General features: G+C 43.8%; 1 protein-coding gene across 9 annotated transcripts in view; it reads right to left on the reverse strand.

Annotated features, from left to right (window-relative positions):
• The window catches only part of NAA25 (N-alpha-acetyltransferase 25, NatB auxiliary subunit), a 34,456-nt gene extending 12,147 nt beyond the window's left edge, over positions 1 to 22,309 (reverse strand). For 2 of the 9 annotated variants that reach the window (XM_088670924.1, XM_035118451.3), the window contains exons 1-11: positions 22,196 to 22,309; positions 20,615 to 20,727; positions 14,312 to 14,397; positions 12,973 to 13,111; positions 12,094 to 12,212; positions 10,871 to 10,945; positions 9,379 to 9,486; positions 6,398 to 6,476; positions 5,432 to 5,543; positions 3,719 to 3,808; positions 1,824 to 1,993 (exon numbers count right to left, since the gene is read on the reverse strand). In XM_088670924.1, the coding sequence (XP_088527050.1) occupies positions 1,824 to 1,993; positions 3,719 to 3,808; positions 5,432 to 5,543; positions 6,398 to 6,476; positions 9,379 to 9,486; positions 10,871 to 10,945; positions 12,094 to 12,212; positions 12,973 to 13,111; positions 14,312 to 14,397; positions 20,615 to 20,621 (985 nt within the window). In that variant the 5' untranslated portion in view covers positions 20,622 to 20,727; positions 22,196 to 22,309. Of the gene's footprint in view, positions 1 to 1,823; positions 1,994 to 3,718; positions 3,809 to 5,431; positions 5,544 to 6,397; positions 6,477 to 9,378; positions 9,487 to 10,870; positions 10,946 to 12,093; positions 12,213 to 12,972; positions 13,112 to 14,311; positions 14,398 to 20,505; positions 20,728 to 22,195 lie in introns of all 9 variants that reach the window. The other 7 variants (XM_088670926.1, XM_088670925.1, XM_035118450.3 and 4 more) reach the window with 4 other exon arrangements.
• Positions 22,310 to 22,885: the final 576 nt, after the last annotated feature.

Below are 22,885 nucleotides of genomic sequence, written 5' to 3' on the forward strand. Positions count from 1 at the left end.
CTCAAATAGTGGCCAATCTTTCAGAGGCCACATTTCACAGGTGGACAAGGCAGCCCACTGTCAACCACATGATGTCAGGTGGAAGGGATTCCACCTAAAAGCAGCAGGGCTTGTATTCAGGGACAAATTTAAAGTGTGCAGAATGCAAGCTGAGGCTGCAAAGGAACAATCAGGAGCATGTGGCTTGGAGTGCCCTCCTTATTGTCCCTTTCTAGCCCTTGCTTGCATTTGGTGCAGATCTGAGTAGAAAAGACTCCACCCAAAAGCAGCAAGGCTTGCACTCATAGCCAAACTTAAACAATGCTGAATGCAAGCAGGAACAAGCAATGGTGCACTGAGACTTCCCATTGTTTCTCTGTATCCTCAGCTTAACCTATCCTGCACCTGACGGTGGGCAAAGTGAAGCTCAAAACAGCCACATGGACCAAATTGAGAGGTTCACCATCATTGGAATATACCATTCGCTCTAATAGCAATCTCAGGTGTTGAACATTTATACTTTTGTTAGTGATATGGGGCCAGTCAAAAGTAAGGTGGTAGCTTTTGCACTCTAGAAACCAAAAATAAGGCAGTGGTTCCAGGTAATCACAAGTTTCTTAACTAAATGAAAAAAAGAGTTTTTTAAAAACAATCAGAAACTACATGACAGGAGCCTGGGAGCTTACAAATAGTTGGTGGCAACTGAGCTTGGAGAGAGGAGAAAATGCAAATGGCCATGGTTCAGTGGTGGAGAATGTGCTTTGCATGCAGAAGGTCCCAGGTTTAATCCCTGGCATCTCCAGGCAAGGCTTGGCATGTCACCAGTCTGATGAAACCTAGAGGAGCAACCGCCTGTCACCACAGACAATAGTGAGCAAAATGGACTAATAGTATAAAGCAGCTTCCTGTGTTCCTAAAAAGTGCCCAAAGAAACCAGGAATCAGGCAGGCAGTGGAAGTCAAGTCTGTACTTTGAGACACTGAATGTTTGTGAACCATCCATACAATCCTCTCAAAAGAAAAGGGGGGGAAAGAATATTTGACTTGTTCAAGCAACCAACAAATATCATAGCAAATATCTGGTATATGTGTGGGGAGTTTGAGGGAAGGATTCCTTGTCCATCTCTAGAACTGTATCCCCCCCACCCCACTATAAAGCTATGAAATATGTATCTTTGTGGCAGGTGGGACAGCAGAAGGCCTTGGAGTTGGGGGAGGGGTGAGAAGCATCCTTATCCCTTCCCCACTCCTGAAACTCATCCCCCACCTAAGTCAAGAGTCCTGAACAACACTGAAGGTTCCAGGCTATATTACTGGGTGTGGTCACACTGCAACATCTTGTTGCAGATCCCTGCTTGCTTCTTTTTAAAAGGACATGAACTCCCATCTATCTGCCCAGTAAATTTCCATTTAAATTTTTAACTAAAAGAAAAAAGAAAGCAGCAGGGATGCAAATACATCTCACTTGACAATTTGTGAAGAATGTGCTGCACGAACTATTTCTCCAACTACTGAAGGGATTCTACTTCACTCTCAGCAGGGAGACAACTCTCAAAGCACTAATAATATACACACACACAAAGCTAGTTTTAGTGTTCCTTGTGCAGCAGCAATTCTTGAGGCTCCAGGGTGTTAGCATCTAAATATTTACCATCCACAAGCTGCCTCTCTATGCCAAGGATTAAAATAGAAGACAAACAATCCTCTCCCCAAAGCATGGGTGGATTTCTGCAATTCTTGTGCAGAGTTTACATCAGCTGCGGCAATCCCAGGACGGAGCCCTGGTTCTACTTTCACACCCTCTCCCTGTGAGGCTCAATTTGGCATCCCATTAGTGGCCCTTACCCAATTTGTGTTCTTCACTGCAGCCTCTGTGCCGCAACCGCCTGATCAGCTCCAGTCGGGCGAGGAAAGGTCCCCGGAGTGGCCGGGCACTGTTGGCTTCTTGTGTTATCCTCTGCTCTATGAAAGCCATGGCTTGCTCTGTGCTGTGATGCACTTCGCCTTCAAGAGAGCTGTGCACAAAAAGGAAGTATGAGTTCCAGTGCCTCAAAACAGGCCTTTTTGTGAAATTCTGATCACGGAATGGGACACAGCATTGCTGCTACCCTGCCCACCAGAGCCTAGTATGTAACATTTGACTTTTTAGGATGAGAATGGGCAACTGCAGGTCCAGGGACTCAATACCACTCATGGCAGCTTCCTGCCTCCCAGTATAACTCCAATTCAAAGCCCCTCCAAAGCCCCCACTTCCTAAAAAAACCAACTTTCCTATTCTTTCCAATATTTTCCACCGCATAAGTCAAGGGCCTTTTAACCCATGGATGAGGAAATTATGGCTATCCAGATGTTATTGGGACTCCAACTCCTATCAGCCCTTGCAGCCAACATGACCAATGGGCAGGCATGTTGGGAGCTGAAAGTCCAACAACATCCAGAGAGCTGCAGGTTCCTCATCCCTGTTTTAAACCCTCCTCCACATCTGAAGAGCAGCGAAGGCTTGACCAGAGTCGTCCTCTTATTTTGACCTCAAAGTGTTCATAAGCCAAAAGACAGCTGGAGCAACCAGCTGGGGTATATAGTAAGGTGAAGACCGTGACAAACCTTTGGCTGATGCTGAAACCAGAACTTTGCCTACATCCCAGCTGGCATGCAGAGGAGTGTCTGTGACACTCATTAAAAGGAAGAAATGAAAAGGACCCATGTCCATGTGGGAGTTTAGGGGAGAAGCTCCAAGCACCTTCTTTAGCAGAGGTATGTTATGAATTACAAAGGAGAGAGCTTTTTGTATTGACACCCCAACTTTAAAATACCTTCTTGAAGGGGATCTATCTGGCATCAGCATCTCATTATTTTTGGTTAAAGGTTAAGACTTTATTTGCCAAGGTATCTTAGAAGCAAAGTGCAGTCTGGTGCCTTTTTGTTCCTTAGTTTCAAATTTGTAGCTTATATTTTATTTACTTGTGTTGCTATTATTATCATTGTGTAACATTGTTTTGATGCTGTGTGGATTGTTCCCACTGATGAAAGGCAGGTTCTCTTTTCTTGTTACCTCAAACCAGTTTTGGTTTGAATGAAGGAACGAACAAATGAATGAATATTGCTAGTCTTTCAGTGTCTGCCCAAAACTGATTCAAAATTAGGTAGCCTAAGAGGAAAGAAAAGCTGGTGTCTATGATGTCACTGTCAGGGTTCACAAGTAACACCACACCATGTTTTAATAAACTATGGGTATTAGACCATGCATTATTTGATTGTCCGAACCTGGCCATCAGCTTAGCCTAATTATGATTTGTCAACCACAAACTGATCACATTTGTAAACCATAATTTGTTGTTTCTTATAAATCCTGGGTTTGTGTCAGCCATGGCTTAGTGTTCCATGCAAACCTAGTACTCATTTTGGATCATGATCTGCACTACTAAAGTATTCAAGAAGGTAGAAGTGTCTCATGCCCCTGGCTAGGAGAAATGAGTGGAAACATCTGGATTTTTACATGTACTACCGGTACTTCACATGAGGGGATGTACTCAACACTCATTTGGTTCTCTCAGGACATTCCTTCCTAGATGACACAGGATCCAGATGCAGGCAATAGCTGATGCTGTGTTTAGGAGTAAGGAACTAACAGCCAAGTGTACTAAGGAAATGAGCCCCTATTGCTCTATCCTCCCCATGCAAATATTTCAATTAAAAAGAGACAAATGTTCAAAGCCCTCAAAAGAGGGCAAGACACTCACTGCTCTCCTTCAGCTGGGGGAGTCCAGGCTGCGTCAATCAGTTCAAAGATGGAATCGAAATAGATCATATAAAACTGCCAATCATCTGGGCTAAAACAGAAAAGAGGCAAGCAGAAGAACTGAGCACACTGTAAAATAACTTCTCTCTTTCACGTTACGGAAGGCAAAATGCCCATATCTGGGGTAAAAGTGTCCTGAGATTCACTAGTATTCTCCTTGCAAGGAAGAGGAGAACAGCTTCATGTCTGTTGTCTTTCATGTCTTAAAGAAAAGGCAAGATAAGCATCCCTAACAAAAAAATGCACCAGTGAAAATATTGAGCCGTTTGTGTCACCAGCCCAGTCTTTAGGAATACTTTGCCAACAGGGGCCTTCTCTTTCGACACTTAACAGCTGGGTCAACAGTAAAAGTAACTAATTTAAATAGTCAAACAAAATACTCACATTTTCCTATGATAAACCAGTCCTTTGTCTAAGTATTTGTCAACCACCACAGTACCTCTCTACTCACAAGCTAGGCTTTTGAGAGGTGAGCAAAGGCTGACTTCTTACAAAGCACTTGAGGAGAACAATGACTATGTTTTTCCTTATTGATCTCCATGTGTGAAAGAGCTAGACCCTTTTGATACTTTTAATGAAAGCTAAACATTCAGAGGGAAGCTATCTCCCTCCCACTTGTCCCCAGACTCTCCCACAGCTATGGTCTGCGAAGAATGCTTATCTCACAAAAGTGAGTTAAAATCTTGTAATTTACTATATTTTAGATCCTATTGTATCTGATGACAGGGCAGAGCAGGGGGGACACTGAAACCTGTTCTTATCCATTATAAAAGTCAGGATGCTGCTTTACTAATGCTTCTTAGGAACACAGGAAGCTTCCTTACACCAACTCAGACCAATTTATTTGTTACATTTATACCCCACCTTTCCTCCAGGAAGCTCACAGTGGTGCACATAGTTCTCCTCCTCCACATTTTATCATCACAACAACCCTGTGAGGTAGGTTAGGCTCAGAGTAAGTGACTGGCCCAAGGTCACCCAGTGAGCTTCATGGTTGAGTGAAGGATTTGAAACCTGGTCTCTGAGGCCCTAGTCTGACACACTAACCACTGCATCACACTGGCCCATACAGCTCAGTATTTTCTACACTGACTGACAGTAGTTCTCCAGGGTTTCAAACCGGGAGTCTTCCCCAAACCTTTCATATGCAAAGTAAGTGCTCTACCACTGAGCTACAGGTTCCCATTGCTACTTGCTCTTTAAAAAACTAACAACTTCCTTTTTGTTGACCTTAGGAGGGAAGGCATTTTTTCCAAACTGCCCCCAAATCAATCAAAGTCTCTGGCGGCTCTTGTTGTAACTGAAAGTGCTGCTTTCAGCCAGTGTATATAGGGTGGATCCAATCAATCCTGTTTAATAGGACAAGCATCCCATCCCCTCACACGCTGGCTAGGTGGGGGTGGAAATATAAACAGATTTAGGCTCTTAAATTAGGAGGAACAAGAAGATATTCTTTTGGGATTGTCCCAAACAACTTGCGTATTTGTCTTGGGAATATGATGGTGCAGTAGTGGCGATGGAGGAGATAATACCTTTTGCTTCAGTTTGCTTAGGGACCAAGAGAGAGAGAGAGAGAGAGAGAGAGAGAGAGAGAGAGAGAGAGAGAGAGCGAGAGAGAGAGAGAGAGAGAGAGAGCGCTGAAACTCCCACTCACTTTTTCAGCAGAAGTTTCCTGGAGAGTGCGTTGCATTCTGGCCACTTGCCCAGCTTTTTGTACATCTCCATGCACTTGTTCTCTCTGCTCTGGAGCTCACTGGTTAACTTCTCTAAATGGAAAAGAGTCATAAATTCACAAAGTCCAAATTGCAAAAGCAACCCTTCCCCCCCCCCCCTCAACAGATAAAGCCACAGGCAGGCTAAAAACATAAAAGAAACTTAGATGGGCTTACTCGGAAGGCTGTTTTACTTTACCAAATAACACAAAATGCCTGGAGTAGGGTGGGCAGGAGAGAACCTCACATATGCGAGTAACATAGTGAAAGTTAAATGGCTGGCAATCATTGTGCAATGGATTACAAGTGCCCAAACTATGTGCAGAACAGTGCTTTTCTGTAACATGGAGTAAATGTCCATGTTCTTCATTTGACAGAGTCTACATATTTATTTAAATGTTCACAATAAATTCGAAACATGACCTACTGTCTTGTGTTTATATTGTTCAATTTCAAACCCATACGGTTTTGTCTGTAGTTTGCTCTAATCAGCATAATTGCGTATGCTGAAAAGAAAGCATTAACTCTACTTATTTAAACAGAGGGTCATAGATTCAATTAAGAGATTATCATTAGAGATTTATCGCACCCACATAATGTGAATCAGGCTACTTTGAAGGAATACTTCACGTAACTGATTCAAAACGTATATGGAAGTCTGGTTTGACTTTGAAAAATAATTTATTCTTATCCGTGCTGGGCAAAAAGCCTTATCTAGTTCAGCATCTGGGTAACAAGATGCCTCTCAAAAGCCTACAACAGGACATGAGAGCAGCAATCACCACCTGCTGTTTCACCCCCATCAACTGGTATTTAGAGGGATGCTGCCTCCAAATATGGAAGCTGCACCTTTGTCTACAAACCACTGAGACTTGCCAGTTGTCAAATTTGAAAAAGAGATACACTACCTCCTAATTTTCCTCTCACAACATCCAGAGCTTCCTGGTATTTCTCCAAGCGTTCTAGAATCATGTAGTAAAGCTCAACCTGTGGAAGTTAAGAGGAACAGGATGCAACTTAAACAAGAGACAGTGATGTGACCAGTAGACGCAGTCTCTGCATCTGTCTTTTTAAAGAGGGTATATTCAAGTGGAGTGAAAAATCTATGCTATCTGACAAATTGGAAGAAAACTAATAATTTATCTTTAGCATTACCCCTCTAACCCTTTCTTCTATCTTATTCTTATCCACCTATTAACATTAAACTTGTTTGTATTGCTACATTTTGATAGGCTGGCCTTGCAAAGATAGTGGCCCACTAGTGGTTGAAATGCCTCCTTCCTCCAAAACCCAAAGCCTCTGGAAGACAAATTGCCAAATAAAGAGGTGGGCAGGAAACACAGGGTAAATCTGAGGAATTAAAAACAAAACTCCGCATTCTGCACTGTTTCTTAGTCTTGTAAGAGGGTTGCCACTCTGGTCAACAGAAAAAGCAGCTGGGACTCACACCTGATCAGCAGTCATTTCTCTGCATAGGGTTTGCAGGGAAAGGCAGCAAGGTTTTTGTTATCAAAAGCCAATTCATTTGATCCAATTATGGGCCCATTGAAACTACTCAGAAACTTCCGGTCTGCCGCCAGCTCCGATCGGCAGGATTTGTCTCGGCTCCGAGACAGCCCGACTCCGCGAGGGGAGGGAAAGCCGCGGGGGCGACGCGGCTCCCATAGAACCCCAAATTGGGCTTTTTGGGGGCGAAAGCTCAGCAGCGCTCCGATCGCAGGCCCCTTCACTGCCCGGTAAGCTCGGAAAGAGCCCTGGAGAAAGTGGAGACAGGCGCCGCGGGAGCCATTTTGAGTGCCATCTTACCCTCGCGGGGGGAAGCCCTGATACCGACGGAGGAGAGCGGCGGATTCTTCTAAAGTAAGAACCCAATCATTGGATTTATATAAACCTTTTGCATTTAATTGGATCTGAATTGGCAATACGGGGTAATTTAAAAAGGAAGTCGATTACCCCTCCTCTGAGAGACAGTGAGACAGTAAATCAGCCCTTGGCTGTCATAAAAGTTCAGTTTTAATTTACCAGGAAGCGGACTTAGAAACTCCCCAGCTGCAGGCGCAGGGGAGAGAATTGACGCTAACAGGATTGCCTGCAAATTGGGATTAATTTCAAAGAAAGTCCCTCTGAAAGCTGGACCTGGGTCCCTGGACAGGTCAGTGAACGGACCTTGAGAATAATAAATCAATTAAGAAAATTGGATTATAAATATTTGATTTGGAATTGAGTAACTGATGATATTTAAAAAGTGTTGTTGAAACGTGGATAATGATTTTAAGAGACATTTGATGACAATGGAGTTTTATAAAGAAGATGGAATATACTCAATCCAGTAAAAAATGGCGAGGAGAAAGTTGGAATTTGATCCCTGCCTTTACCCGGATGCACAAACAATTAGAGCCACATGAAATTCGAGATGCCTGAGAACGACCCAGTCATAACAACATCACAAGACTTTGTTTGGCAAAAGATTCTCTCTGCACTATCGGACATTAAACAGGTGTTAAAGCAAGACAATGAACAACTGCAGGAGCTCAACAAATCATGGAGAGACAGAGACGGCACAAAAGACTTACAACCACAAATTTTAGAAGAAGAGGAACATGAACAACACAGTGCTCCACAAGTGGGAGATGTGGGGCAAGATATAGATCCTTCACAAGGAGTCCTCAAAAATGAAACAGTGGACACCGCTGAACTCCTAGTGAGAGAAGGAGTTCAGGGTAAAAGCTGGGAACTGGAAGGAAAAAGGAGGAAAAAAGAGATAGATGTGGATATTGACAATGTAAAGATTTGGCTCCAAGATGTAGAGGGGGAAAAGAACGCAAAGGAAGAGGAGAGGGATTGGGCAACAGGTCTTGATGGGAAGGGGTGGCAGAAGATGGGGAGAGAACATTGGGGGTGGGTCTGGGAAAGGGTGGGAATAGGATGAATAAGTGATAAATATTTTTAATGGACTGATATGTATGGCATGATCTGGCTATGATTAATGGAATTCATTGAAATGTCTAAGGGATTCGGTTACAGTAGTAGGGGGGATGTGATAAATTGATTAGGGAGAAGGAAAGAGGTTAGATTTTTATAATTTGGAAAAAATATATTCTTGGTAAAAAATAATAAGTTAAGGGAAGAGTTAAAAGTTTGAAGAATTGAAATAGAGTTGAAATAAGTTTGGAAATTGGAAATATAAAATTGAAAGTATAGATTTACAAATATGAGTATTATGTGTAAAGTAGGAAAGTTAATTTTGATTATTATGAAGGGATGAATTATTATTGTGAAAACTGTCCAATTGATAATTAATAAGGAATTCAGAGTGGGGGTAGTCGGGGAAGTCTAGTTGGTTATGAAATGATTTGAATTAAGAAGTTTAATTTTTGTGTTTTGTTTTTTCCCCTCTCTTTTTCGCCTTTTTTCTTATTTTTCTTATCTTTTTTTGGCCTTCTTTTTCTTAGGCCTTCTTTTGTTTTTTGTCTTTTGTTTTGTCTTTTGGTTCTATGAAGGAAATTGGAATTAGGATGTATTTACAGTGATGTTGTTAATGGAAAATAATAAAAATTATTTGAAAAAAAAAGAAACTACTCAGATCTTCTCTGCCACATACTTAGGCCACCAGCACTTTTACAGATCTCCAGATTATCCTGGCAAACTTGAAAAGAGCTGTAACCAACGAGCAGAATCCCATCAAGTTTTGGAGAAGGATTAATCCAAATATGGGGCATGCTCAAGTACCCCTTACTTTCTACCTTAGCAATGTGCCTCTTCTAAGCCTCACCTTCCATTTGCTCGTGACATGCAAAAGAAACTATTCAAAACCGAGCTGTAATAATTCAGTGATAGCAGAATCTGAATTGATTTAATCAACAATTAGTTTTTTTAAAAAATATCTTACTTCTGCCTCAGCTTCAATTTTTTCTTCCTTCACCATTTTTTCTACCATTCTTTCAGCTAGAGGCAAAAACATGGTTTTTGAGAGATTTTCATCCTGTGCAGATATAGACTGAAAGAGAAGAACATATAGAGCTGCCTTATACAGAATCGACCATTGTTTCATCTAGCATGGTACTTTCCACTCTGACTGGCAATCGTTCTTTTCTAGCTCAACTACTAGAGATAACAGAGGCTGAATGGAGGGCTCTCTGTGGGCAAAACAAATGCTCTGTCTTCTCAACTATGGGCCCAGTCAAAAGTTTTCAGCTGCTGTGAATGTTCCGTTAAACAAGTGGACATTCTGGCAAACTTAGGAAAAATTAGTTGAATGTTTTGCTCAGTAAACATGCTCCTCTCACCCACAAGGAAATAGTGTTGATTATGTTCTGGGACTGCATCACAAAAAAACGAATTGCTAAGTCAGTTAAAATGAACTAGTAATGCAATGTGCCAGTTCTCTTGTTGATTTCAGACAGACTGCAAAAGAATTCTGCCAATGACCTTTGATAGGCTTGGCTGAACTCCAGATTTACACCAATAGTCAATCTCAAGTAACAACCTCAGAACTCAACTCATTTAGGAGGACAATTATAGACTGAAGCAAGTGAGGCAGAGAGGTGGGCTGTGAGCTCATCTCAATCCCTCTCATACGCTGGGGGAACAGATTATATTCAGTTTCAACAATCATACTTGGGGTGGAGGAGTGACCCATCTCATACCTGCCAAGTTCGTGTCTGAGAAATAAGGGACCGGACCGGAAGTAGCGCTGCCGCCATTTTGGAACTGGGCGGAGCATGCTCAGAAGCGACTTTTGATGCTGCTTTTCCCAGTTCCAAAATGGCCGTCACGCCAGAAGTCGTACTGCAGCCATTTTGGAACTGGGCAGAGCTGCATCAAAAGTCGCTTCTGAGCATGCTCCGCCCAGTTCCAAAATGGCCGCCACACCAGAAAAAAACGGGAAAAAACAAAAAAATCCGTTTTTTTCAGCTGGGAACAGCTGGAAAAACAGGGGTTTCCCGGGGAATACAGGAGACTTGGCAGCTATGACCCATCTTTGACCTGAGGGAGTATTGAAGGGCATCTAGTAAACACTCCTGGAATTCTCTGTTATCTCACAACATGCCCCATCAAAGATGACAAACTCCCAGTCCCAACCTGCAAACAAGCTGTGATAAGGGTAGCCAATGTAGTGCCCTCCAGATGTTTTGGGGCCTCCCATCAGTCTCAGCCAGTATGGCCAGTGGCTATGGGAGTTGGGAGTAAAACAGCATCTGGAGTGCACCACATTGGCCACTCTGCTTTACAACACTTGCAGTATACTGGCAATGTGTGATGCACTTGCAGTACACAGTCTACTCCCAAAATATACTGAGCATCTTCACACACAAAATAAAACAGAAAAAGGGCAGATTATTTCCAAGGAAATGTTATCTCCCTTGAGACACTGTACCCACCTGCATAATTAAGCTCATCACAGACCAAAAATAGTAAGGGTTTTTGGGAACAATTTTATAAAGTGCCATTCCAGCCTGAAAAAGAAGGAGGTATAAACAAATCATTCCTGAATGCTTGATTCATTATACTTCAGCCTGTGGTAAATGAGACCCGCTGAAAGCTCTTATTAGAAACACCTGAGAAAGAAATGGTTTCGGTTTGACTATCCATGGACTAATTTACTTGTCTTTGAGTTCTTGTACCACTGTGTTAAATGCAAGACTCGTTTGCTCAAACCTGTTAACCACAACAGGAAACTGTTCTTTTTCACAAACCAGAACCCATCAAAATATGTTCCAAGTAAACTCTGGCAGTATTTCAGAAGTTCCTTAATGAGAAGATCAGTAATGGTGGACAAGTTTCCTGAACAACAGATCCCCCACAATAACGAATTCTGGATTCAATTTTGCTGATAATGACACTCAACACATAGCTAGATCATTGTAATTAATATAGGTGTTTCTCTCTTCACCCCCCCTCCCTCTCATAGTCAGGTGCGGATACACTAAAGTCAACAGGGACCTCTGCTTACTTGAATTTTGCACATTTGCAAAGCCTGATAGTACAAGATAATTATACCCTTTGAGTTAAGCGTGCATATATTGATATGAATGCATCTGCTATCAATGCACATAGCAAGTTGATGCTTTTAAGTAAGTGTTACTCACAGGATAAAGGATTTGCTAGACTAGGTCCATAAATTAATTTCATGGGTCCTTCACATTAATGACACTGTCTCTTTACACATTTTTCAAACATTACAGGTTAAATGTGAATGTGAAGCACTTAAAGGCACCTCAAATCACAAGTATTTTAAACCAAAGAAGTCAAATTTTCAAAAAGGTTTCGGAGTAAGTGTTTTCTATGAGTGGAGGACACGGCCAGTCGGTAGAGCATGAGACTCTTAAGCTCAGGGTTGTGGGTTTGGGTCCCATGTTGGGCAAAAGATTCCTGCATTGCAGCGGTTGGACTAGATGACCCTCGTGATCCCTTCCAACTCTACAATTCTATGTAAACACAACTTATATATGAGACTTTATCCATAACAGATTACTAATAGGTTTACATATACACATCATGGAATATCAAAAGATCTTTAGGCTGATTTTAGGTTGAGTTACCTCTCTGAGGGGTGTATTCACTCTCAAGCTAAATTGACCTAGCTCCAATTCAGGTAAATTACCTGCTGCATCTTCTTGTATTCCCCAACCCTTGCATAGGCCATGAAGAGGTGGGAATGATACTCTTCACTGCTGGGAACTTTCTTCACAGCTGCCTCGTAGAGTTTTGTGACCAGCTCCGCTAAATGAAACATTTTAATAAACAGGTTGTGTGTTTGGTTAGGACCTATAGACTTCTCCCAAACCCTAAGTGATTGTACAGAACTCAAAACAGCTTCACAAAGTTTTTTTAATTAAAAAAATGAGGCTTCAGCCGCAGTAAAGGGGGCGGGGACCTGTGTGGCTAGGCACTTGTGATTGTTCCAGACTTGCATGTACAAAGCATTCTGCATGCCTTTTGTCACAGAATGTGTGTTGAGCACCTTTATCCTTTCACTAGCAGTGGTGGCAGCACTTTGCTTCCATGGGAAGCTGCTAGGGCCCCAATATCTGCCTTGCCCCCCCCTCACGAAACAAAAACCAAAACCACTGACCCAGCACTCTAAGCTGCTTGGTTTAGCTGCACTCCAATTTCACCTGGAGCAACGCTATGTCTGAAGCATTGTAAAAGTATTAAAATGGCAGCAAGACCCAGCTGTGGGTCTTGTGGATCTAGTGCTGTGTCTACTGTTAGGTGAGCTCGGTGAGCTCGCCACCATCAAAGCTGGACCCTGTCCCATCACTTCTCCTAACTTCTACAACCCAGAATTAAATACTATGGGAAACATTATGTCTAGAGAACAACGCAGCTTAACTGGCCACCTCTCCACCCCTCCCCATCAATTAGCTGCCAACTGGCTGCCACACTAGTGCTTTTGAATCAGGACTGCTGTTGTAAGCAGGACACTGGCAACAGCATTTTCTGAAATGTCTGAAATAGGAAGGAAAACCAAAGAACTCACGCCGATGCATTTCCCGGTATAGGATAGTCAGAGCTTGTAACGAATTATCATCCGTGGGTTCAAGAGCAGCTACTTCTTGTGCTAAACAGAATGCTTCATCTTGCTTCCCGGTTCTTTGCAGGCCGATTGCTTTCAAAACCTGCACATGGATCAAAGAAGAAACTTTCAAAGGGTTTCCCAGCGGCGATATAAAGGAAGCACTATGGGGGGGGGAGGAATCCAGCTGCACAGTGAATGGGGCAGAATTGTTTTGGCAGGTGGTAACAATGGAGCACGTCCCAAAGGAAGGAGCTGCAGCCCACAGGCAGAGCACATGCTCTGAATGCAAGTGGCCTGAGATTCAACCTCTGATGTCTCCAGGTGGGCTTGGGAAAAGTCTGTTTGAAGTGCTGAACAGCTGCTGACAGTGAGTGTAGATGAATTGAGCTAGATGAACCAATGGTCTTGCAACTTCTTGTTGTAATGCATGTAATGCAACTTCTTATGTTCTCTTCTGCACCTCCTGCCAACCTTAGTTCAGGGATGAAGAGCTCGTGACCCTCCAAATGTTGTAGGGACTCCAACTCCCATCGCACCCAGCCAGTATGGCCAACAGTCAAGGAGATGGGAGGTGTGTTCCAGCAACCTCTGGAGGACCACAGGTTCCCCACCCCAGCCTTAATTCACTGGACATCTGGTTAACTTAAAAGACTTAGAAATCTAAGTAAGCTCTGACTTTGAGACCTCATTGTTGTGAGTTTGTGGAACAGAAAGGCCGGAGTAACACGGGTTAAGCTGAAAAGAAGTAGTAGTTGTGCACTGGTGGTGGTCAAAGCAAAATCATGCTCCCATCCCCATGTGTTCCATGATAGCTAAGGGTAAACATGGCAGAAAGCATCCCTCTTTTCCAGAACAGCCCAAGGATCAGAACCTCCTTTCAGTCCATGTGTCACAGTCCCACATGGGCAACCTTCCAAGAGCCATGTGCCAGTGATGGATAGGGCCAGATTTAAAAGTGGGTGGAGCAGTGGATTTGCATCGTTCACACTACATTCCAACCATGCAGAAGTCAAAGCTTTCTACAGACAACCAAGAGGCATTATCACAGTTCAAGGACATATTCCAGTCAGGTAAAAGCACCTGAGGAAGGCACAGAGCAGTGCCAATGAGGGATATGGCCCTGGGAGAGTCCCAAGTGTGAGGCAGAGAGGTCTAGAGGGCTGTCTTCAATTCCCAGGGCTTCAAATTCTCCACCCTATACTAGCAATGCAACAACTAAAGAGAAGAGTCTTGCCTTGTTTATTCAAGACTGAACACACTGACTTTTTAGCATCTTAAAACAAACAAACCCTGAGCTTACCTTAGCACAGTGAAGGTCTTTGTGTTTCTTCAGTAACTTGTCTGCCTGCTGGATTGCCATCTTATTATTGCCATTGTCAAGGTAATCTAATGTAAGAAAGGGGGAAACCACAAACATTATTCTTATGGTTATTCTTAGTTATAATTTTATTATTTAAATTTTTTGTAAACCACTTTTTCTTACAATCAAGCAGTGCATAAATTTTAGGAACTAAATAAAATACATAAATACTACAGACTGATTTTCTGAGGGGGCAGTCTTCACATTTAGGTTAGTTTAGAGGAAAACAAGGGGGGAAAGATGAGTAAAGAATAATATGATAGAGGTATTTAAGATTATAACTGCTGTAAAGGGAACGGATAACTTATCTCCCCCCTCTTCCTGACTTTCTTGCACAACACTAGATGTCAGAATCTACCCAATGAATTCCAAAGGTGATGAGAAAACCACCCAAGATTTCACACAACATAAAAATTAACTTGTGAAAGCTATTATAGCAGTGTATAGCGACAACCACCAACTCATGTTGGGTTTTTAAAATAAAGGAATAGAAATATTATGGGAAGATAATTCTTTGAATGGTTAATAGTGATGGCAAGCCTCTATGATCAATGGCAGTGTTTCTTTGACTTCTGGGTGCAGGGGGTGGTGGGGCAGGGGGTGGTGGGGAGAAGAGGGAACAGCAGTTACTGACGTTTCCCATGTCGTCTTCCTGGTCATTATAAAGTCACAATGCTGAACTGGATCTACCTTAATCTGTCCCAGCAAGGCATTCTCATGAAGAACCTTACAGATGCTTTTTAAAGGGTTACAGTATTACACAGAGGGGAGTTTGCCTTACTGACATTTCTTTTGTATACATCAAATGGGATTTGCCACCTTTATTTGGTTCATCATCACAACTACTCAGTAACAGGCTATTACTGCAACGTTAGAGCTGGGACGGACAGGGACTTGCCCAAGTCTAAGGTTGAGGAGAACTCAACTCCTGACTATATATAGGAGCTGGGTACAAAAAAATAGTCCTCAATAGAAGTTCATAAATGAGTACTTCAGGAGTGACCCAAAGAGGAGCAAAACAAGATGGTAATGGACAAGCAAAGAATTAACAGCAGTTTTGCTAGCATTCAGGAGGAGCACAAATGAAATACTGTTACATTTTTAAAAGCAGGCAAAGGATTGACCTAATGCAATTTTTCTCCACAAACATACATGCGGGTAAACAGAAATGGGAGAAGGCGATGGACACCCAACAGGAAAGAGACTAGCCTGGAGGGTCCACAGATGGATCATAGCAGCCTCCTGCACCCCTTTGTCTCTCGCCTGAAAGAAGAGGGGAGCATGTGGCTCAGGTTGCAAATACTATAGTGTATTCTGGTTCTTACTCTTAGTTCCAAGCACACATAGAGAGCATGAGCATCATGCAGAAATATTAAAATAGGCACTGGCTTAAAGTTGTGGTGCTCCGCATCGGTTTACCCGAGATTACACAAAGTGGACATCACTGAATGACTGAAGCCCCAGTGTATTTTAAAACTTTAAAACTCCATAAAAACTTTATGGAGCAATTGGAAAAGTGGCAGTTCACAAGAAATAGAAATGGATGCATAAAGAGTATGACTAGACAACCTCACCAGGTTTCTCTAAAACATTGCCAACACCCTCTGTTCTAACAGAATTAGCTCAGCTACCAGAATGGCAAATTGTTGAGAACAGAGTATTAGACATCATCCTAAGGGTTGAGGACTTTGGGGGATATAGTACTACAACTTCATTAAGCTTCCGTACAACATACAAGCAATTAAGATGAAAGGCAGACAGGAAATGTAAAAGATGCTTAACTGTCATCAAATAAGCTGACTGTTGCTGAAAAGTGAAAAAGATAAGAACATGTCCAAACATTTACATTAGTTTTCCCCGGAGACAATTGCCTTTGCAAACTCTGCAACTATGTTCACATGTCCAATTCATAGTCGGAGGGCAACATCTTATTCTAACCAACAGCATTTACATATCACACATGTTTGATTACAAGCTGGCTGTTTCATGTAGATAAGACATGAAAATCTTTACACAATGGAAGCAGAATTTGATTCAAGGTACTCCTGATTGTACATAACTAAAAACTATGGCCCAACTTTTAAAGAGCTATTAAAAAAACTGTAAACAAACTTGAGCTCCTCCAGTTGAAATTAATGGGACTTACTTGTGACTTAGAATATACAGTCTATCCAAGCTACCCAGTCCACATTAACCCTATTGTCATCAGGATATTACACTGGTTGTCACTGTGCTCCTGGGCTCAATTCAGGATGCTGGCTCTAACCTACAAAGCCTTACACAGCTTGAGACCCTAGAACTTGAAGAAAGCTTACATGGGGCTTGACGTCATCTGCAAAGAGACATTCTGAACATGCTCCCTCTTGTTAAAATTTTGAGGGTGGCAGCAAGAGAGAGAGCCTTATAGATGGTGCCTTCCATCCCACCTGTGGAATGCTCTCTCCAAGGAGCTTGCTACTCACTTTACTTTTTTTTCCTGCACAAAGTAAAAACTTTTCTCCCTGTTATTTTTTTAAAAAAAAAAACAGGTAAGTTTTTAGTATTTTATAGTTAACGTGTTTTTCTTCAGCCAGTAGCTAGGTGACATTTTTACTACAGCTGCCACATCTTTGAATGGGAGTGTTCTGTGCTGTGTTTTACCCAGACTTGTGTTCAAAGGGGTTTCTTGGTGGGTGTCTGTGAGATTTAATTTATGCAATAAAAAACCCTTTATTGTCATATTGTATGTTTTGTTTATCTCTAAGCTGCCTTAAGGAACTCAGATAAGAGACACAAATTCTATTATTACAGAGCAAGTAGGGAGTAGTGGTTAGGGTGTTGGACCAAGAAGTAGGGGACCAGCATTTAAATTCCCATTCAGACATTAAGTTTACTCAGACCATTCATTGCATCTTAGCCTAACCTACCTAACAAGCAGCTAGGCTCCAAATGGCACAGTTGCCACCACAACTGGAATGTCTATTTGCTAGGGGGTTGGACTAAAATGAAACCCAGGGTCCCTTCCAACACAACAATTCTACGATTCTATGATCTCAACTACATTGCTTGACTGTAGCTTGCTCTTGCAACAATTCCCAGCAAGGGGTCCATGATTTGTGCGGCAGTGAGAAGATCAAGACACACGTCTTTTGCTGCACATAAGTCAGCTGTCCCAGTGGAGATGTCAGCCACCAACCTGGCGCTCAGAAACGTCCACACAGTAGCAATCAGACCAGCGCCAGCAACAAAACGCACCTAGCACCTGGCAAATTTTGAATACTCACAGGGTTGTTGTAAGGGTACAATGGGGAGCAGAACCATGTACAGTGGTACCTCGACTTATGAAGACGATCCGTTCTGCAGCCGTCTTCGTAAGTCGAGGTTTTCGGATGTCGAAGTGCATGGTCGGCGCATGCGCGGAGCGCGATTTCGCACTTCTGCGCATGTGCAGGCCGCACGCACCAGGCGTGCACGGCAAAAAGACTTCCAGGGAAGTCGAAACCTTCGAAAGTCGAAGCGTTCAGATGTCGAGGTATGACTGTGTATTGCCTTGAGCTCCTTGGAGAAAAGGTGGGATTTTAATGTAATAACAAATAAATTAAATACTTATCAGTGCTTCTAATAAGTCCAGTAGGTCTTTATAAGGCCCAAACACAATGCAGATTGTTGCTTGTAAAAATATATACAGTATTTTTGTATGTGGCTTGTTTGTTTTAAGGAGTATTACCAGAAACTACTTATGGAAAATCAAGACACTAAAAATATGTCATTTAAGAAATAAAAAAACTACCTCTTCTTCTTAGTTTTCAAACCAAGTTTTCAAACTTAATTTCCCATCATAACTGATCAAGGCTCCAACTCAATAACACATCCTATACTGAGGCACAACTTCATGCATATGCACACACTCAAAAGAACTGAACACACAGAACTTCAGTCCACATCTTTGAAACAGATTTGCACAAGCTGAAGTGGAAGGAATTTTTCTTTTGAAAGGCAGAGACAGCTCTTTAATTTTAAAACCAAGCAGAATTAGGTTCAGACCTGGTACTAATAGAACCTTTGGGCTACACACCATTCCATTGAATTCATTCAAAGTGCAGAAATGTCACAGACATTTATGCCTCTATAGTCACTTCTTAAACCATGTTCACTGGTTCTGCCCCAAAGGTCTTCTAAAGACTCTTGACTAGCATTTTATATTGGCAAGTTAAGAACTGCTTCTTCTTTGCCTTAACTTTCTTCAGTACTAAACATTTAAAAAATTCTCAAACCAAGTACAGAATTTTATCTTTCTTTTCCAGCGTTTGCCAAGTACCATGTACAGTACAACAAAACAACCTGAGTTCTTAGCCAATATTCCTAAGACAGGTTGAAAAGGAACAGCATCCAACACATTCTTTAAAATTATTATTCCTTTCATTTTTATACTGTTGTATATTAAGAAAGCTATCTCAAAGCAGTCTACAACCTACATTAAAACACCAAATAAAACAATCCAGAATAAAACATTATTGAAGGAAGTCAAATATAAGGTATACATTCAAAGCAACATAATTAACAGGAAACTAAAATATTATCCTGAAGCATTACAAAGGAGGTCAGCTTTTGACAAGCAGAATGCATATTTAACTCAGCACAGTTAACAAAAAAAAATGGAATACAGTATAAAGTAGCTTCCTTAAGCAGTAGGATCCAACCCAGACAACCAACTTTTTAAGTTTACAAAGGGAGAGTAGGGGGTGAGCAAATTAATGTGGTCACTGCCTAACGCAAGTGAAGGTTCTCCATACACTGTTAGAAACTTGGGTATATAAACTAGGTACCAAATGGCACCGTGAATCTAGGTTGCAGTCACCACAACGGAATGCCTATTCACCAGGGAGTTGGACTAAATGACCCTTGGGATCCCTTCCAACGCTACAATTGTACAATCTAAACTGCATTGCTTGACTGTAGCTTGCTCTTACAACTACAGTGGTACCTCTACTACTTACGAATTTTTCTACTTACAAATGGAGCTCCGTCTGCCATCTTGGATGCGGTTTAGATAGGGTTGCTTCTACTTACGAATTTTTTCTCCCAATGCATTCCTATGGGATTCGACTTACAATTTTTTTCGACTTACAAATGTGCATTCAGAACGCATTAAATTCGTAAGTAGAGGTACCACTGTATTCATTTGTCTCAGTGCAAGAAGGAGAAACACACACTGGAAATGGTATTAACAATGGACCAGGCCCGTCTTGCCCATTGGGTGTAGTGGTGTGGTGCACCAGGGCGCTCAGGGGCGACCCAGCAAGTGCAGGAGCTGCATGGCAGCCTCCCTTTTCCCTCCTGCACGCCCGCCAGCTGCGCCGCTCAGGAGAGAGCAGGGAGGTAAGCGAGGCGTACCAGGCACTAGGACCCTGTTCCGCCCTACAGCGCCATGGTCATTCCTGCTGGCGGGAAGGCTCTGTGGCGCCCATCTGGCCTCCGCTGCCGGCGGGAGGGCTCAGGACTGCAGGAGGGCCTTCGTAAGCCCTCTGGCAGTCCGGAGCTCTCCCTGGTGGCTCCACAGGGGGGTGGGAGGAGAGCCGACCTCCTTCCCATCCTTGGGATCCTGAGCAAGCCCAGGGCTTGAGGCTGCCCGCCGCATGCCCTTCCTCGTTGCGGCCAGGGCACAGCAGGTGATCCCTCCCGGAGGTGAGTTCCCGCCCCTGCACTCTGACTCAGAGCCACGCAGACCGGAGGGAAAGTGGGGGGTGCCGGAGAAATTTTTGCACCACGGCGCTGGATACCCTTAAGACGGCCCTGCAATGGACTAAGACTAATGTGGAGATTTCTGGCACCTGACTAATTTCCAACAAGTGTTTTCACCTGAGAGATGCAGATGATATAAAGGTTTCATTCAGCATAAGTGAAAATGTGTAAAAAGTAGCAATAGACTTTGTAAGGAATAGAACCTAAGTATATCTTGCAGCAAGGAAATAATTGCAGGCGACTTCCGATTTAAGCGGGGGTTACGTTCCAAGGCACATTTAAGTTAAATTGCATATATTTGAAACACCAATGGGAAAAGCCTGCAAACATCCCGCTCTGCCACCTTTTGTGACATTTTCAGGTCATTTCTGGGTTTGGCGCGATAAGCATGGCCATGCACATCTCAGACGCACCTAAAAAGGTCACTGCCTGGAAAAGCTGGATCAAATTTTAGACACAGCAAAAGAGAAGCTTGCATGTGAAGTGTTGTTTAAATATGATGTGGAGTTATCCTGATCAAACCTCTCATGGACTGTAGCAGGGCACTGGTGAGGGTTGGACAGTGGTGCCCTTTTTCAGATTGTTTCTCACTACTACATCAAAGGGGGCTTGGAAGTGTCATCTGGTCCAATACTCTAAAGTTTTGCAAAAGAAAAGAAAAGAAAAGAAGACCTGCTACAACCATACTACTCAATGAGGTCAAAGATGCCAGCATCACACACCCCTCTAAATTAACAGCAACAACAAAGCCATTGCTTCCACCACCACCAAACCACATTAAGTAAGCCACACAAGCAGGCAAGACTTTACAATTTATATCTCTCTCCTCTGGTTTAACAAGGATATGAAGTTTGTGGCAACTGGTCGCATGAATGTCATGCAATCCTTGCCCCCTGCTCAGTCCAGCCTAGCAAATCTACTGTTAGGAAAAACAGGTCCCTAAGCTCCTGCTTCTCCATCTTGGCTCCATGAATTCTGTGAAACCCCCTTGTTCACCCACAGCACCACCTGTCTCTTTAAAAGCATAAATGTATGAAGCCCCAGACTCTCTGCTAATGATATACTGTACTCATGTGTACTGTATTAAGAAATGGTTTTAGACCATAGGCTGCAACCCTGCTGAGTCCAGAATAGGGAGTAGGGAGGAGAGGGTCCCAAACCCACCATCTCCTCCTGGGGAAGGAAATGTTCAGGATACGATGAACTTCTGAACACGTAAAATAAAAAAATTCCTTCAGTGGCACCTTAAAGACCAACTAAGTTTTTATTTTGGTATGAGCTTTCGTGTGCATGCACACTTCTTCGGATACACTTGAAACAGAAGCAACCAGACCCTTATATATATTCAGAGGGTGGGGGGGGTGATGGGAATTCTGAACACGTGTGTAAGACCCCAAAATCTCCCTCCCCCCCCCACAGGATTTGCAATGAACTTGGCAGCTCCTTCCGCTACAAATCCACACGAAGGCCGGGACAAATGGGGGGGGGGTTCTGCTCAGCCTCCTCCCCTGCAAATGCCACACTAAAGATGAACACGAGGCACCCGCCAAACCCCACCACAATGACAAACATGGTGATGCCTGCTTGAGCCCACAATAACCACACAGAAGCCCAAACATGGGGGTGCCTGGTGAACGCGCCCCCAAAACGCCACAATAGAGGTGAACACGAGGGGACGGCATTCCTTCCCACCCTCCAATACCACAACGATGGACATTGGGGAGTGTGTGTGGGGGTGTCCCTGCAGCTGCTTATCCTCCCCCCCGGCCCCGTACCACAATAAGAACGATTTTTTTGGGGGGAAGGCACCCGCCTGTTTAGGCTCTTTTCCTCCCGCGCCCCCCCAACCTTAAACTAGGGTCTCTGAGGGGAGATGGGGGAGGAGGTGAAAAAGGCGGGAAGGTTCAAGCATGTTGGGGGGGGGGAGACGCTGGTTTGGAATGGGAGATGAGGGGGCGGCGAAGGGTAGGGGGTGGCCTCGGCTGAGAAAGGGCACGCGCGTCCACGCGCTTAGGACGGGGCCGCGCGCGCTAGGGAAAGGGGAGGGAGGGGGAGGGAGAAGAGGGGGGAAGGGAACCCCCCCCACGCCCGCGGCGTCGGTACCGTAAATGGGCCGGAGGCGCCGGTCGTTGGGGTCCTGCACATGGCCCCGCGCCGCCGCCATGATGAGAGCGCAGAACCGCAGCGCGCAGCCGCCGCCGCCGCCACAACCAAGCCAGCCGGCCCGGCCTGGGCGGGCCCGTGTAGGGAAAAGGGGCCGGGCTGAGGCTGAGGCGAGGCGCTTCGAGGGGGCCAAGACCGGCGAGGCGGAGGCGGCGCTTAGCGGGCGTCCTCGCTACCCCGCCGGCCTCCCTCGTGGGCCTTGAGGCGCTGCCGCCGCCTCAGCCTGTGAGGCGGGAAAGCGAGCTCCCTTCAGCGAGCCGCGTCATTGGCACCGTTGGTTGCCTGAAGGGCCTCATTTAGGGGCGACTCTCCTCACAACGACCCTGTGAGGTGGGCTGTATTGAGGGGTGTAGGGGTGTCCTCCTGGCCCCTCACAAGCAGCCGGGCAAGGTAGGCAGGGCCAGATTTAGATTTGATGAGGCCCTAAGCTACTGAAGGTAATGGGGCCCTTTATATGTCCAGCTGCCCTTTGTCAACAACAAATTGTCGTTTTTTTGTGTTTTGAATATATGCTACAGATATGGTAATTTATGGGCCTAATAAAGCCATTTGCACATAACAAAATATGTATTTTATCAAAGTAATTGTTGAACTGAAATACAGTTAAGAAGTCTATTAATAGTGAAATAA

This window comes from Zootoca vivipara, chromosome 6, assembly GCF_965207765.1.
Source record: "Zootoca vivipara chromosome 6, rZooViv2.hap1.1, whole genome shotgun sequence".
NCBI classification, from domain to species: Eukaryota; Metazoa; Chordata; class Lepidosauria; order Squamata; family Lacertidae; genus Zootoca; species Zootoca vivipara.